Genomic DNA, 16,057 nt, shown 5'->3' with positions numbered 1-16,057 from the left:
ACAGCTGTATGACACGTTTCCAGCTGTTAGTATCATGGTTGCTAGGCAACCTGGGCAGCGCGACGGTGGCTAGACCGTCCCATTTCACAAGCCTCGCACTTCCGGCCTTCACGGTCTTTGAGTACGCGGCCCTTGAGGATCGTTGCGGCTGCGTACTTTAAGGCTGCAGACCCTGAATTGGGACACAGCCAGTGAGTCACGGGTACACAGCTGTGCTGCACACATTCCAAGTTTTACCACAGTTTACGTTCACTGCCGCCATCTTGGATGTGGGCTCGCGGGCTACGTTTCATAATAAAATTCCGACTCCCAGTTTGACCTCGAACGCAGCACCGCTGGCTGGATTTCCGGCACGTGCAGGTTTTACACACCTGTGAGGAGCAGCTTCCGCTGCAGCCGCCGGTGACGGTCGAGCTCCTCCTCGTACTGCACGAAGGTTTTCTCCACCTCGCTGAAGATTTCCTCCGCGGCTGCCGTCAGCCTCCGCTGGATAAAGTCCTTCAGATACTCAAGAGTACACATGACTACTGCAGTAACCCGAGTACTGAGCGGGGGGATACTACACCGTGCTCCGGCTCGGTCCGCGCCTCAGGAGAGCCGCTGCTGCTAACCTGCTTCTTCTACGCATGCGCCCAAAGGGCTTATTCGTGTCCCAGAGTTTCATAATAAAAGCCCTGTACAGACGAAAAGCAAATGTAAAATGTCTAAAATGGAGAGATTTGTGGCAGGTTGCAGGATTAAGATGAAAAACTTGCTTCATGAGTCAGAATCATCCAGAGTTTTAAAGCTAAACCAAATAAACCCGCAGAAGAAATCATTTTTGTTTTTCCGAGTTATTTAATAAAAGCTTTACACTTCACACTTTACTCATCAGATAAGCTTTGTTTTTATAAAGTACATCCATCCACGAAGCAAAGAAATTATTTGAAAAATGCATTATTGCACAAAGTAGCAGTAAAAACAACAAAGACACATTTTCATATTTGTTCTTTATTCTCTTCATCTGTAGGGTACCATGCTGAAAAACACCTGATATTTATACACCTGATGGAAATGTGTTTAATCTTTCTGCCGCCTGGTTTAAACCCTGTGTGGTCTGGAGCTGTCGAGTCCAATAACACAGCATCCACTGTGACAGCACTGAGCAGCTCCTTCAGTGGGAGGCTGCGGCACCCACGGTGTGGGACGGAGAGATTTCGCAGGTCTTTCCTCCCCACTGCTGTCAGACTCCATAATAAAGACTTTAACTGATCAAGCACACACATCCATACATGTGCAATAACACTAAGTGCAATAATCCTTTCTGTCATCGTTGTATTTTTACTCAGTTGTATATAGTATTTGTATTTGTATTCTATTTTTATCTTATTGTATGTTTATTTTATTCTATTCTGTACAGCTGTGTACTGTATTTATTCTTATTGTATTCTAATTTTTGCCTCATAACTTTTGCACTGTCCACTCCTGCTGTGACAAAACAAATTTCCCACGTGTGGGACTAATAAAGGTTATCTTATCTTACCCCATGATTCAGCTGAGAACACTTGCATATCCGCTCCACGGACGAGCAGGTGGATAGCGAGAGAGTGAGGTCTGTAAGTGGGAGAAAACTGATGGGCTACAAATGAGCTCGTGGCACAGCCACACTAAAGTTCAGGAGCACGTGAGCCACAGCGACGAATGTAAGGGAGAAAAGGTTCGTCAGACTCTGGAAGGAAAGAGAACTTATAGAAGCTGCTTGTTGAAAACTTCAGACTCCCAGTGGCTTCCCCTCCACTTCCCACTGTTGTGACAAAATTCCACAGAGGCTGTTGTGGAAATTGACATTACCACAGGAAGCACATACAGGCACACAGACTGAATAACCAAGATTTTCTCAAAACATATCTTTAGACTCAAAAACACACGCCCACTCCCACTGCTAGTGCCACTCGATTAATTCAGTGGCAGATGTCATGGTGCACAGCAAGAGGACGTCTCCGCTGCGTGGTGCAGTAACGCTGATACAGTCACAGCCTCTCAGCTGTGTGGTTTCTCAGGAGGATTTTAAAGAAGCTTTTCTTCCACATTCAGCAGCTCCTCCTCTGTGCCTTTTAAGTGACGACGAGTCAGCGAACCTGGTCCCACAGCTCTTGCAAACATAAGGCTTCTCCCCTGTGTGAGACCTCATGTGGCGTAACAGATTACTGCCTCGATTGAAAGACTTCCCGCACGTTTCGCAGGAATAGGGCTTCTCACTCGTGTGGATTTTTGTGTGGGATAATAAATTACTGCGCCGATTGAAAGACTTGCCACACGTTGGGCAACAAAACGGTTTCTCACCTCTGTGAATTCTGCTGTGGACGTACAAATCAGTTCTTCGATTAAAACCTTTCCCACATGTTTGGCAAGAATACGGCTTTTCATCTGCGTGGATAAACATGTGCATGTTAAACGTTGACAATTTAAAAAATCTCTTCCCACAGATGTTGCACAGATAGGGCTTCTCGCCGGTGTGCACTCTCGTGTGGACCAGCAAAATGGACTTTTGAGCAAAACCTTTCCCACACGTTTTGCAGGAATAGGGCTTCTGGCACGTGTGGACCGCGGCGTGCCGGGTAAGGGTCGATGAGGTCAAGCATCTTTTCCCACAGGTGTTACAAACATAAGGCTTATCACCTGTGTGTGTTCTCATGTGCACAGTCAGAGCATCCTTCTGAGAAAAACCTTTCCCACACATCTCACAGGGATACGGCTTCTCGCCTGTGTGGATTCTCTGATGTCTTTGCATCCGGGATCTGTACTTGAAGCCTTTTCCACAAACGTCACATGTTACAGATTTGCTGGCCGTGTCAGAGTGACGCTGGCTCGGAGCGTCGTCTGCACCGAGACGTCTGCGATTTCTCGTTTTTGGCTTTAAACCGAAACTCGCAGTTAATCCTGAGTCAGCATTCTTGCTTCCTTTCTCACTTTCTTCCACCATGAAGGTCTCAGTCTCCTGGCTCACCTCCTGACAGAACTCCTCCTGTTCCTCTTTAATCTGTGGAGCTTCTGGTTCCTCCTGGTCCACACTGGAGCTCCTCTCCTGGTTCCAGAGCTGCTGCTCAGTGAGAACCTCCTCCTCCTCCTCCTCCTCCTCCTCACAGACATGCTGCTGTGGGACGTCTAAACAAAGGTGCACAAGAAATAAGTTATTATTTCCACTTTTGCATAGAAGAAATAAAAATGACCGATTAGTGAAGCTGAGAAGGAGATGAAGGTAAACTAATATTCTGTTGGTATGTTTGCATTTAGTCCTATTAAGTCTGGTACAAACACCGGGGGATAAATTAGGCTCAGAACATTAATGGGATGACTTGTGCCCGGTGGCTCCACTGACAGAGATCACAGGTTTGAGACCAGGAGGAGACACAGGCCTGTCTGTGCTTCCCGCTGATCCCAAGCCTGGATAAATGTGCGGGCAGCATCAGGAGGAACAGCTGGTAACATGTCACTGAATGAAAACGTGGACTCTTCTGCTGAAACTAGATCCTGACTCAGATCCACAGGAGTCACACTCGGCTGTGGTTCACTGAAATGGTTTCATGCTACACACCTGTCCTTTGTGTCTTCATCTGTGGGCTGCAGGTGACGTCCTCTTGTTCCTGCTGAGGACTGCTCTCGTTCCAGATGATGACGTCTACACTCTCCTCCTTCACTACCAGCTGCTCTCCCTCCTGTTCCTCTTTAATCTGTGGAGGTTCTGGATCCTCTTGGCCACAGAGCTGCTGCTCGGGGAGAACCTCCTCCTCCCTGCTGACATGTTGCTGTGGGTTGTCTGCACATGTTTAAAGCACAAGGCAAGCAAAGGTCGAGTGCTTTATTGAAAACACCACATTAAAACATACGACTACTGCTGATTATTTTTATGTGGCCAAAGCTTCAGACATCCATGAAGAAACCGTGGATCCGACTTGACTCTTTAAACGCGAACATTTAAAATAAGCTGACAAAGAAATGCTCATTTTTTCTCACTTTAAACGATTTGTTTCGTGAACACAGTCCAGATTTATGAGATCAGCGCATCACTGGATTCATTTTCATGTGTCTGTATTTCACACAGCATCCTGTCTCTACTGCAACTACCAGGACGGACACGTGACAGAAACACCGGAAGTACTGAATGAACATTAAAAGTAAAAAACGTTCTCATGAAAACAGAGAAAGGCGTGTGCGCGTGCCCTGTCCACCGTGACCTCCCCACAGGCTGATTCTGTTCACCGGGACAAACTTCTCATCATCATCAGGTGACTTCCTCAGTCTCAGCTGACTGCAGGTTTCCAAACAAACAGCACGTGTGCACGATGACTGAAACCGTGACGTCACTTTATGATCACTAATATGCAAATTATCACGACCATCGATCAACAACCACTGATCACAGACGTGACGTCAGTAATCTGTTAACGCCGTTTGCGTTCGCTGCTGTGTAGCGTGACGCGTTTCTTCTGCTGGTTCTTTTACCCTCAGTGTTTCTGTCACGAAGCCCGTGGAAATGATTCTAGCTTTCCCACAGAGCTCCACGTCACAGACTCACCTGTCCTGTGCAGCTTGATTTGGGGTTTCCAGGTGATATCCAGCAGTCTGCGCTGACGGTCGATCTCTTCCTCGTACTGGACGATCGTTTTTTCAAACTCCAAGAATATTTGTTCAGCAGCAGCAGTTAGTCGCTCGTTGATGAACTCTCTCAGATACTGAGCTGAAGGCATCGTTGCTGCCGCAGCTCACACACTCAGCTCACACAACAACAACAGTTTTCATTGATTACTTCCGCCGAATTTCTTCTTCGTCTGATGAATTTCCAGCAGCTTGCGGACTGTGAAATGTAGTGCTGCCCTCTACAGACAGGAGTGTGTTGGACAGCCGGACTCGATCACAGCCGATCTGCGGTCTGTTTGGACGTTTGAGACTGAAGATTAAAATAAATAATAAGTAAAAATGAAGAAATTCAAAGAAAACTTTCACCAGTTTACAACAAAACAAACTAACAAGCAAGAAAAATTAACAAAAAGGGCAAAAAGCACAACAACAAACTGCAAAAACAAACAAAATAACAACAATAACAATAATAATAATAATACATTTTAATTGAAAAATGACCACTAATGGTACATTTCTGGTAGTTTAACAGTATAAAGGTTTTGGAGAAAATTGCAAAATAACAAGAAGGCAAATTTTAAATATTTGTAAAAATTATGAGAAAATGTTTGTATGTACAAGAAAAATGGCGTCGAGTGGGCGTATTTAGGAAAAAACAACTCTGTTTGACAAAAAACCCCCAAAAAACTAAAAGTTTTCCAAATTTGTTTCTAATTTTAATTTTGAGTTAATGTTGAGTTTGTTGATTTTTACACTGTTCTGTTTCCATGATTATCTCAGTGTTTTTGGTTCTGTGTGTGTGTGTAAATGGACTGATTCTTATATAGAGCTTTTCTACTCTCCCGGCGTGCTCAGAGTGCTGTATACAACATGGCACATTCACCCAATCACACCCATTCTCACAAGCACTGACTCTAAACTGAGTGCTTTTCTAACGACGTTCGCACACATTCACACTCCGATGGATGCACCAGAGAGCAACTTGGGGTTAGTATCTTGCCCAAGGATACTTGGCATGCAGACACACACACACTTTCTCGTGCAGCCTGCATTATCTGAATGTAACCGTGCTTCTTCTTTTAGTGGTTGTGAGCTTCAGCTGCTTCAGGTCTGCCTGGTTGTTGGTTCGTGTGTTTGTGCTGCTGATCGTCCTCCTTCTGTCTCGGGCTGTTTTTATGTCTCGGTCGCTCTGCGTTCATGTTAGGTTTAGTCTCCTCTGATTATTTCCTGTTTGACTTTGAAGTTTGATTTTCTTTCATGCAGTGTGCTGGTTTGACTTCCTGCCCTTTGGTTTAATAAGCTGTGTTTGAACAGCTCAGTCTTCAGTTGGCCTCTGTGCTGCCAGTTAAGCTCCACGTGTGGTGCTCATGTTTTAGATGATCATGTCTGCAGTTATAAAATGTCTGCAATATAAACACACATTTCAATTATAAAGGGCAGTTTGTTTGAACAGGAGATTTATGTGACTGCAGCTGAAGAATAAGGAAAACCTTGTGAAGCTTTAACAGGTATTTTTACTGGACTCAGGCAGCTGAGGCCCTTTTGAGGTCAACTTTAAGCCCTTTGAATAAGCAGATGTGCTCTGGAGTGAACTTAATGTGAATGAATTTGCTTTCATGTCATGTTGTTCACAAACAAATCATGAGGTCATGTGACACACGCGATCTGTAACTGGACAGTAAGTAAAATGTTGCAGATTCGACTCTGAAGTCTGCACCGTGGGGATGTTTTACCTTTACTGTAACTGACTTTACTTCTGTATCTGTGCTCGTTTCTTCCCCCTGCAGTGAAATAATCAAAGACATCGAAAACTGTGGGAAGAAATGATCCTGTGATCATCTCCCTTTGTTCTGCTTCCTGCTGATTAGTAAACAAAAGCTTCTTGGAAACACACAGATGAAACTCCTCCTCATGGTTACTGCAGTGTTGCTGTTAAACTCTGATGGTTCTGGGTTTGTTGTGCTTCTCGTTGCCGTTCTGGGTCCCTCTTCCTGTTTTATTTGAGCGATTGCTTCTCCTCACATGCCTGCCCTGTCTTCCCTTCCTCTCTTTGTCTTCCCTCCTGTGTGATTGCCGCCCCGCCTTGATTGTCTGCAGCTGTGCTCGGTTCCCAGCTGCGTCTCGTTGTGTAATCGGTCCCGTGTGGTCTCGTCTTTCCCTTTGTGGAGAGATGTTTTTGCTCCGTGTGCTTGTTTGTGCATTCCTCTCTGCTCCATCTTTCTCTGGGTTTCAGTCTCCTGCTCCCTTAACAAATGTATTAACTACTCAAAGTTAGCATTTAGTTTGGATCTTGATTGTTTTATTTTAATGGATTTGTTTGAAAATCTGATCACTGTCCAGACTTTATTACAAGGCTGAAACTGTTTTGTGACTCGTGATGGTTTTAGCGCAGCATATTCTGTCTTTGACAGTGTTAGAGGAATCTGGATGAATGGTTCCCAAAATACAAATTCCCTCCTGTTTCTCGTCCTCGATGGAAAACATTAAGGTGAAGGAAAGATGCGACTGTTCTGATGCAGCGTGCCTAATGCTGTGTCGGTGGATGTTGATGTGGGTCCATTGTAATGAAACTACAACATCCCGAGGACCAGATGAGATCCTCCGAGCTCACCTGTGTGCTGTTACAGGCTTGATCAGTTTACTGCTGGTAGCTCAGCCATGCAGGGCGTGTTTCTGGGCGTGTCTTCATGCAGGCTGTATTAACACATCAAGATTATTCAGATTTACTTGATGTCAAAAACAGCCCATAGAGAGAAATCAGATGTTTCTCACATTCTGGTTAATTGCACTTCCTGTCCGCTCATCTCCTGCTGCAGAGACCCAGCACAACCTCAGGAAGGACTTCAGCCACGATGAGCCTGAATGCTGGTGAACCCTAAACCCACAGATACTTTTATACAGCTCAATCTTAACAAATTAAGATTAAATTAAATTGCACAACACAACTTTACAAGAAGCAGATTTTATTTATATCACAATATGATGATCATACTTCAGCTGAGGGTTCATCACAGCCTGTAAGGGTCAAACGAATCAGAATAAAATGGAAAACACAGGATTAACATTTTCATGATCTGAGCCGCGTCGCTTGGTTCGATCGCTCGTTTCCCGAAACGGGACGGCATCGTCTCGTTTTCCTAAAGCAGGGGTGTCGACCTCCAGGCCTCGCGGGCCGGTGTCCTGCAGGTTTTAGATCTCACCCTGGGTCAGGGTTAGTTAGGGCTAGGTTGATTGGTTAATTACCAGCCCTCATGTTAATGAGATCATTCAGCCATTTAAATCAGCTGTGTTGGATCAAGGACACGTCTAAAACCTGCAGGACAGCGGCTCTCGAGGCCTGGAGGTCGACACCTGTGCCCTGAAGGATCCTCTGCTGAAGGACGTAGTGAAGGAAGCACTGTATGACCTTTCCTTAGTATCCGGAGAATTCAGCCACCTCTGCTGATGCTGCAGAAACTTCCATGGCACTTAATGCACAACACGTCTGTATCACCACGCCATTTCTGGGGCCGTCCTTCCACTGGGAGCACTTTCATACTTCAGATATTCTGACCACACCTTCACGCAGACTCTGACCTTTTGCTTACAGCACAGATATCCTCACCCTCATGCGGCTGCAGACGAAAGCAAACATAATCCGGACAGAGGAAGATAAAGTTTGTACCCACGGTCAGCAACGTCTCGTAATTGTAAAACGATTCAAAGTTGACGCAGTCACAGAACACCCAGGAAGACAAAATGTGTCCAAACAGCCCACATGTAGCAGAGGTAGAGAGCTATGACGTGACACACGTGATGTGTTTTACTTGTACAAAGACTAAACCGTTTTCCCTTTCAGTCCTGAACACTTCGGGACTTCTCACTTGTGCCTCTTTTTGTGAAAATTCATCGTCGAGGCGTCCCGAAATCTTTTCCCGCATATGTCGCAGGGAACGGGCTTCTCGGCGGCGTGAGTCCTCGTGTGGCGCAACAAGTCGTTACTTTGGCAGAAACTTTTGCCGCAAATTTTACAGGAATGAGGTCTCTCGCCGGTGTGGATCCTCATGTGGGACGCCAAATTATCCTTCCGACCGAACCGCCTCCCGCAGAAGCCGCAGATAAACGGCCTCTCGCCCGTGTGGGTCCTCATGTGCAGGATCACGCTGTCCTTCCGAGTGAAACCTTTCCCGCACACGTTACACGAGAACGGCTTCTCGCCCGTGTGAGCCCTCATGTGGATCTCCAGATTAAAGCGTTTACGAAAGTGTTTCCCGCATATTTTGCAGGGATACGGCTTCTCGTCCGGGTCGCTTATGTCTTGTTGCATCATCAGAGGTTCATTCCTAAAGCTTTGCATGTAAACAGGGCCGCTAAATATCAGGCCGTTGTCCACGTTGTTGTACATCGCTTGCACAGCCGATCCCGAGTCCACGTGGTTGCCTCTGTCCTGACGTCGGCTCTCGGCCACGGGAGAGCTGTGAGAGGGGAGCTGCTCCCGCTCCGGTTCTGGGTCGCTGTCGTCACTTTCCCCGTACGTAACGGTCACCATGATGGTGTCGCCGTCCTCGTCCAGAACGAGCAGCTCTCCCTCCTGACTGATGCTGAGCTCCTCCTCCTCCTCTTTGATCCGTCGAGCTGCTGGTTCCTCCTGGTTCAGGCTGGAGTCCCTCTCCTGGTTCACGAGAACCTCCTCATCCTCGGAGAGGCGTCGCGGTCGGAGGTCTGGAGGGACAGAATGACACGAATGTGATGACAGAAAAACACCGGAGAAATATTTCACTTATAATTATTAGAGCTCTGCGGGGTAACGTATGTGCAAATGATCAAATAAGATAATAGCTCAGGACTCAGAGAGCAGCTTCTGTCTCCATAATTCGGTGGAGAAATGAGCTTTAGGGCGACGCCGCCGTCTGCACTCAGCTTTGTGTTTGCACAACAAGACTGACGTCATGTCTCTGCCCGCTTGTTCAGTCTGATGACCAGAAGCTGCTTCAGAAACCCGCCTTCAGCTTCCACCAGGAAACAAAGTGACTGTAAAATCAGTGACGTGTAACATCCAGGCATCCGCGAGGAGGCTTTTCAAAGTTTATTTAGCCAGCTGACGTCTAAAGATCTGTTAGGATTAGCTTTGCTATGACTGCAGACATAACAAGGACACAAGGTGGGAGTGGAGCTGGGAGATCAGCCTGGGGAAAATCTTGCACTGCGGCTGCTGGAGCAGGACTACCAGCCGACTTTGAGGCCACTCAGGCGGGGGAAGCGGTTCTCAGCCCACACTCCTGACGTCAGCTGGAGAGGAAGGAATGCTTGGATGATCTCCTGAATCCCACTTTCTAGTTTTTCTTCCACTCCTCAGGAGCAGCTGCAGGGACTCTGAAATGAACCTGTTTGCATGATCGCCGACAGAAATCAAACCTCAAAGACAGCGTCTGCTCCAAACTGGCTGCTCGTGGGTTAAAAAACACCAGTGACCGCAGGGATTGGATCTGCATGTTTATTCTGTGCAAGAGTGGCACACACAGTAACAGAACACTGGCAGAGCATGTGGGACTCAGCGCTCTTACACAATCCTCCACAAAAGTACAGAGAAGACGACAACGCAACACGACAACTGTGAAAGCAGCAGAAGAGAGAACAGACACACAGCCCGGCTCGCTCTGATTTCACAACCACGTTAGACCCAGACACACGTCAGTAACGAGCCCGCGCTGTTTTTACGCAGTTTAAAATACAGACGTGAATATTAAAGTTTCAGATGAGCCAAAGGAGAGAGAGCGACAGCTAATCTGACGCTACGAACAGAACCAGCTCGTCTGTGCGACGATCTTAACGAGCTGCTTATTAAAAAAGATCCTAAATATCCTCAGTTTGTTTGGTAAAAACGTATCGGCGCTTGTCTGATGAGGCGCCGATGAAAGTCTGGAGATCTGCAGCACTGAGGCTACGTCCACACGTAGTTTTGAAGATGCAGCTCTTTCTCTGCGTTTGGTCTTTCATCCACCCCCCCCAAACGCCGTTTGGAGCACTGAAGACTGAGACTTAAACTCCTCCCAGGGTGGAGATTTTCAAAAACTCAGTTTTTGTGTTTACGTGTGGACGAGAGATTCAGTCTTGCAGCGCCTTTTGTTTACATGATGGGTTTCTACAGTGGTGCAGACAAACTGTTGCTGTTAGTCGTGCTGCCTGCAGTATTTACACGCTTACACACTTTCTTGTTTTTTGCTGTTTCCAGTGTGATGTTGAGGAATAATGTCTGTCCACACGTACGACTCGTTTCTTTCTTTACTCTTTCCCTCCCGGCCTGCAAGACTTCTGATTGGCCAACATTTCTGCATGGTTAGGATTTGGCATGTTCTCGACAGCGTTTGACTTCATTTTTTGCGTTTACATGTGGACGGAGATCTCAAACATGCACGTGTGGATTTTATACTTTTTTGTTTTTGAAAATGGAAAATCTCCATTTAGAAAAATACTTGTGTACGTGTGGACGTAGCCTGAGAATCGCCGCTTTTAAAAGGTTATTCTTTCTAATACCTGTACTGATGTTCAGTCTTGCCTCTGACACCCTCCGTACAACAATAACGGGCAGCCAATCAAAAAAAAGTCAGCTTAAAGGGAGGCAGGACGATCTCTGACGCTGCATCACAGCTCGCTGTCAGGTGAAGATCGCTTTGAGCAGAGAATCATGCAAAGCCACTGTAACAGCGTCACACAGGGAACGCACTCGGCCGTCGGTGCACCGTCGCTGAATGTTTAAGATTTCAGAGGCGGCGACCCGGGTCAGCGTCGGACACTTTCCTAAATACTAGAACAAAAGCGATACTGTGAAAGCTACAAATGCAGTGCTGTTCGGGCCAGAGCCAGCTTTTATGACTCCGCCCTGCACGGTGCCGGAGCTCGTCCGAACGCTCTGCTTATTGCCCGGGAGGTGGGCGTTTTCACCCCGGCCCCCTGCTGAGATTTCAGGACGACTTCTCGTCTGTGTGAGTCCTCGTGTGGCGCAACAAGTGACTGCTCTGAGTAAAGTTCTTCTCACAAATTTTACAAGAGTAGCGCTTCTCGCCCGTGTGCGTCCTCATGTGGATCAGCAACGTCCCGCTCTGACAGAAACGCTTCCGGCACGCTTTGCAGGAGTACAGCTTCTCGCCCGTGTGCGTCCTCATGTGGATCAGCAGCGTCCCGCTCTGACAGAAACGCTTCCCGCACGCTTTGCAGGAGTACAGCTTCTCGCCCGTGTGCGTCCTCATGTGGACGGTCAGGCTGCCCCTCTGAGTGAAGCTCTTCCCGCAGGTTTTGCAGGAATGCGGCCTCTCGCCCGTGTGGATCCTCGTGTGGCTCTTCAGGTTTGACGTGCAGATGAATCTCTTCCCGCACGTTTTACACCCGTACGGCTTCTCGCCCGTGTGGATTCTCATGTGGACCAACAGACTGTCGCTACACCTGAACTTTTTCGCACATATTTTGCAGGAGTACGGCTTCTCGCCCGTGTGAGTCCTTTCGTGATATTTCAGTAAGTATATCTGATAGAACTTCTTCCCGCAGGTGCTGCACGCGAACGGCTTCTCGCCCGTGTGGATCCTGACGTGTCTTTTAATTTGGGACTTATCCTTAAAAACTTTCTCACAAACGTAACATTTCAAAGGCTTTTTACCTGCGTCCGTATTACCCTGACTCTCTGACATGGGAGCGCGCTCTGCACTGTCACTTCTGCTTTTAGCGAGTCTCTTCGTTGGCTTTGGCTCTGCGCCCGATCCCGAGGCTGCGTTCGTGCCCTCTTCCTGATCTCGGCTCTCGGCTGCAGGCGGGCTGTGAGACAGGAGCTGCTCGCTGATTGGCTCTGTTTCACTGTCACTTTCCCCGTAAGTAAGAGTCACCATTAAGGTATCGTCCTCCTCCTTCACTATAAGGTGCTCTGCCTCGTAGGCGGTGCAGAGCTCCTCCTGCTCCTCTTTAATCTGCAGAGGCGCTGCATCCACCCGGCTGGTGTGGAGTTCTTCCAGTTCCTCTTTAACCTGCAGAGGTTCCTGCTCCAGCCTGGAGTTCCCCTCCTGCTCAGGAAGAACCCGTTCCTTATTACAGTCAAGTTGCTGAGGAGGATCCAGCTTCAGGCTGGAGGTCTCCTGTTCAGAAGGAGCCTCGTCCTTATTACGATCATGTTGTGACTCCTGCTCCAGGCTGGAGAGCTTCTCCTGCTCTGTAGGAAGTTTCTCCCTGTTGGAGTCATGGTGCTGTGGGAGGCCTGGAGGGACAGAGAGAGAAAAGGAAGGTCACCGGTGCGATGACAGAGAAACATCTGCTCATACACACAACTGGAATTTAACGATAATCAACAGATAATCGGCTTCATGTGTGTCATTTGCAAAGCTCAGAGTACAAAATACTTTTAGCTGCACGTCCCCGTTTTTGACCCACAAACTTTACCTCCTGTCAGGTGTGTTTTATCCTTTTAAACTTTATTGATCAATAATTCTGTTTGAGATCAGTCTTTTCTGAGAGAGTCCCAGGAGCACAACGACCACACAGCAGCAGAGTGTGTGCACATCGATGGCTGAATGTAGTTCATGACTGGAAAGAGTCAGACAGCATTAACGTTTCATGCACCAACTTCAGCTCTGAATGCAAGTCTGTGATCAAGTCAAAATCCCAGGCATTAGTAACTGCAGGCTGCTGTATGCAGCACATGTAGTTTTCTGCATTTAAACGAGTCCTTGAACGCATCACCAGCAGACCGTAGAGGAGTGCAGATCTGAGCCGGAAAGGCTCAAAGATATTTCAAATTACTGGGTCAGCAAAAAGGCAGCGATTACAGTTCTGATAAGGAGTAATTATAGGATTCATGTACCAATAAAGATGGACGTGTGTCTCTGTGAGATCCAACCGTGACTGAGCTGAGTGCGAAACCATCAGCAGGGTTCAAATTTCAGGGATCGCAGGCTTTTCAACCACAGACTGCTTGTTTGGTTGACGTGGCTCAGCGTCTGCTGTCAGTAAAAGGAAAGTAAATACTGGAACAGAAAAACCAGGTGTGAGTGTGGTCTGCATGTCACGGATGTTCTTCCTCAGCTGATTCACACGTGTCAGTCGGATGTACTGACTGACTGGTGTTTTTAAAGAAACTGGTACCGCTTTGATTCTTCATTTAGCTTTACTTCCTCTTATCTGGGCTCACAGAGCTGCTCAATAATAAAAACAGGAAGGTGACCACGAGCAGAGCTGCTGCTGCTAACAGTGTCAAGCCCGTTTCCTCATTCGGCTTCTCATTAATCTCCAGACACTGATTCTCCGGCCTCTCCATTCAACGCTTTCATTCACGACACATTAACGACGACGTGTTTGTCGCAGAGTAATGCCTTCAAATGTGATTCTTTCCTCTCTTGCTGCTATTTATAGGCGCTGCTCTGTCTTCAAGCAGGAAGTGGAAAATAAACAAACTCCCTGGTGTCTCTTTTTGTCTCCTTCCTCTTTCCTGAGCTGCAGCTGCACTCTCCTCTCTGAGCCACCAAACAATCAGCAATCAGCGCTACAGCGGGTGGCTCGCACTATTAATCATGCACGACATCAAATGACATCAAACCCCCGTCGCAGCTGCAGGAACCAACAACACGAGCGACTCTTCAAACAGAGGGATTCTTGGACTGACGCTTTGATCATGTGTTTGTTTGCATTTTCATGGACATCTGTACAAAACCATCCGTTCCATCTGTTACAGATGCGCCTCCTACGTGCTTAGTGTTTCCTTCCATTACTGACAGCACGTTGGTCACATGAGACCTCCCACAGTCCCCTGTGACAATCCCACAGGTGAGGCTCTATTGACAAAGTCATAGGAGTGTTTCATAGATGTATATTTGAAAAATGAGAGCAAAGACCGTCAGAGATTTTGGATACGTTATGAACAGAAACGTGGTCTTTCTAAAACAGCTGGTTTTGGTACACGGTGTCATAACTGGGGAATATCACACAGGCTGGATGAAAGTGTTTCCATATTCAGGCTTTAATAAAGAAGACATGCGGCCGACTGTTTAAAAGAATATTTTGCGCCTTGTGTATAAAAGTTACTTTTTTTTGCTTCTCTCTTATTCACGCTTGCTTTGCACAGCAGGAAGCTCCACAGGTCTGATTTACAGACTTTACACTGATTCTTGGTGCAACCCTGAAGGGATTCGGGTGTCATGCCTGGGAGGACGTGTACATGTCTGTGCCATCCGGGTCATTGTAGTCACGGTGTGAAGCACATTTTCACACGACTCATGTAACGTCCCTCAGGACTGTCTCACAGGGGACAACCCCCACTAAGGGTTACATGCCTCCACCGTTTGCTGTAGAACGAAAACTGGAGGGGTTCATTCATAGAAGCAGCTATGTACCCTGAACCCTGTGAAGGACCGAGCTCAGGGCCGTTATAGATGCTGGAATCTTACACAGCTTCTAACCCTTCAAGGATGTTTGAGAGCACCAATGGCAGCAGGGCCCTGACACTTTGCAGACAGTCGGAGGTCGAACTTTCACCGGGAATTGTTTTCAGGTGAGAGGTATTTAATGACGTGACCCTCTGCCCACTCTGGCCCCAGCACTCCTGCTCCATTAATCACCCCGCGCGTAAAAGCAGAGCTGAACGCGGATCGCCACCTCGCTGTCCGCTGACAGCGGCTCTAGCCCGGCCCAGCTCTGCGTGCTGCTGGGCCCACGGACTGTGTGCCGATCACAGCCATGTTAGTTCGGCCTCACTCGTTTCTTCCCGCAACAATCCAAACCCCGCAGGAAATACACGGCCTACTGTCCCGCAGCTCGTGTTCAGCTCCTGGCTGAGTAAATGTGCCGTGGAGCTCCGGTTAGGATCCTCCGTGAGGTGTTTTTCTCGCTGAGCGTGGACTCACCTATTCTGTGGAGCTTTATCTGAGGCTTCCAGGTGATCTCCAGCAGTCTGCGCTGACGGTCGATCACTTCCTCGTACTGGACGATCGTTTTTTCAAACTCCAGGAATATTTCTTCGGCAGCAGCAGTTAGTCGGCCGTTAATAAACCGTCTCAGGTCCCGATGTAAGGTCATCATTACTGCACCTGCGGAAACACGGGCCTGAAACAGGGTAAGAAAGAAAACCCCACCGCCTTCCACTCCAGCCCTCAGAGGAGTTAAGCTAACAATAAACCTTGAGTGGGTTTTCTTCTTCTCCTGGCAGACTAAACTCAGCGCAGGCGCACCGCTGCCCCCTGCAGGTCATTTGTAGACATACACTGCGTGTGTCACCCCGCATCACAGACGCATTTGGGCGACTTGTTGCACTTCTGGCTCAGTTACGTTTGGCCTGAGTGAAAACTGCATTAGGCCAGTTTCTCCTGTCGCCCAGTCTTAGTCTAGTTTCCACTGAACCGGCCCACTGAGAACCTGCTTTCACTTCCCTCCCTCCACTCTTGAAGCACCAAAAGCTGCAGTTAACTGTAGTAATAACAGAGCATCCAGG

General features: G+C 47.6%; 3 protein-coding genes across 4 annotated transcripts in view; all 3 read right to left on the bottom strand.

Annotated features, from left to right (window-relative positions):
• LOC102211840 (zinc finger protein OZF-like) overlaps positions 1-625 on the bottom strand; it is a 19,922-nt gene extending 19,297 nt beyond the window's left edge. The window contains exon 1 of one of the 2 annotated variants that reach the window (XM_005751336.1): positions 372-625. In XM_005751336.1, coding sequence (XP_005751393.1) covers positions 372-522 — 151 coding nt within the window. In that variant the 5' untranslated portion in view covers positions 523-625. The remainder of the gene's footprint in view (positions 1-371) is intronic. The other variant, XM_005751335.1, reaches the window with a different exon arrangement.
• Positions 626-1,500: 875 nt separating this feature from the next.
• LOC102212308 (zinc finger protein 501-like) lies at positions 1,501-4,765 on the bottom strand. The gene is made up of 2 exons (XM_013915462.1): positions 4,556-4,765; positions 1,501-3,144 (listed from the first exon to the last, which is right to left on the bottom strand). The coding sequence occupies exons 1-2, from the start codon at positions 4,725-4,727 to the stop codon at positions 2,036-2,038; spliced, it is 1,281 nt and encodes a 426-aa protein (XP_013770916.1). The 5' UTR covers positions 4,728-4,765; the 3' UTR covers positions 1,501-2,035.
• A 2,798-nt stretch (positions 4,766-7,563) lies between these two features.
• Positions 7,564-15,812, bottom strand: LOC102193926 (zinc finger protein 568-like). The gene is made up of 3 exons (XM_013915459.1): positions 15,474-15,812; positions 11,633-12,835; positions 7,564-9,318 (listed from the first exon to the last, which is right to left on the bottom strand). Exons 1-3 carry the CDS (start codon positions 15,646-15,648, stop codon positions 8,477-8,479), a joined length of 2,220 nt encoding a protein of 739 aa, XP_013770913.1. The 5' UTR covers positions 15,649-15,812; the 3' UTR covers positions 7,564-8,476.
• Between the last annotated feature and the right edge of the window lie 245 nt (positions 15,813-16,057).

Source organism: Pundamilia nyererei, unplaced genomic scaffold (genome assembly GCF_000239375.1).
Source record: "Pundamilia nyererei isolate P.nyererei 1_Seehausen unplaced genomic scaffold, PunNye1.0 scaffold00307, whole genome shotgun sequence".
Classification (NCBI taxonomy): domain Eukaryota; kingdom Metazoa; phylum Chordata; class Actinopteri; order Cichliformes; family Cichlidae; genus Pundamilia; species Pundamilia nyererei.
Note: the sequence above shows the minus strand (reverse complement) of the source record. Positions and strands in the feature narration are given on the sequence as shown.

Bases quoted from the DNA above. Each gene is read 5' to 3' on its own strand.
- LOC102212308 (XM_013915462.1), bottom strand. From the start codon at position 4,727: ATGCCTTCAGCTCAGTATCTGAGAGAGTTCATCAACGAGCGACTAACT. The intron at 3,145-4,555 runs GTGAGTCTGTGA...ACCTTTGTTTAG, and splicing joins AATCAAGCTGCACAGGACAG to ACGTCCCACAGCAGCATGTC.
- LOC102193926 (XM_013915459.1), bottom strand. From the start codon at position 15,648: ATGATGACCTTACATCGGGACCTGAGACGGTTTATTAACGGCCGACTA. The intron at 12,836-15,473 runs GTGAGTCCACGC...CTGTCCCTCCAG, and splicing joins GATAAAGCTCCACAGAATAG to GCCTCCCACAGCACCATGAC. The intron at 9,319-11,632 runs GTGAGAAGAACT...CTGTCCCTCCAG, and splicing joins GCGCTACTCTTGTAAAATTT to ACCTCCGACCGCGACGCCTC.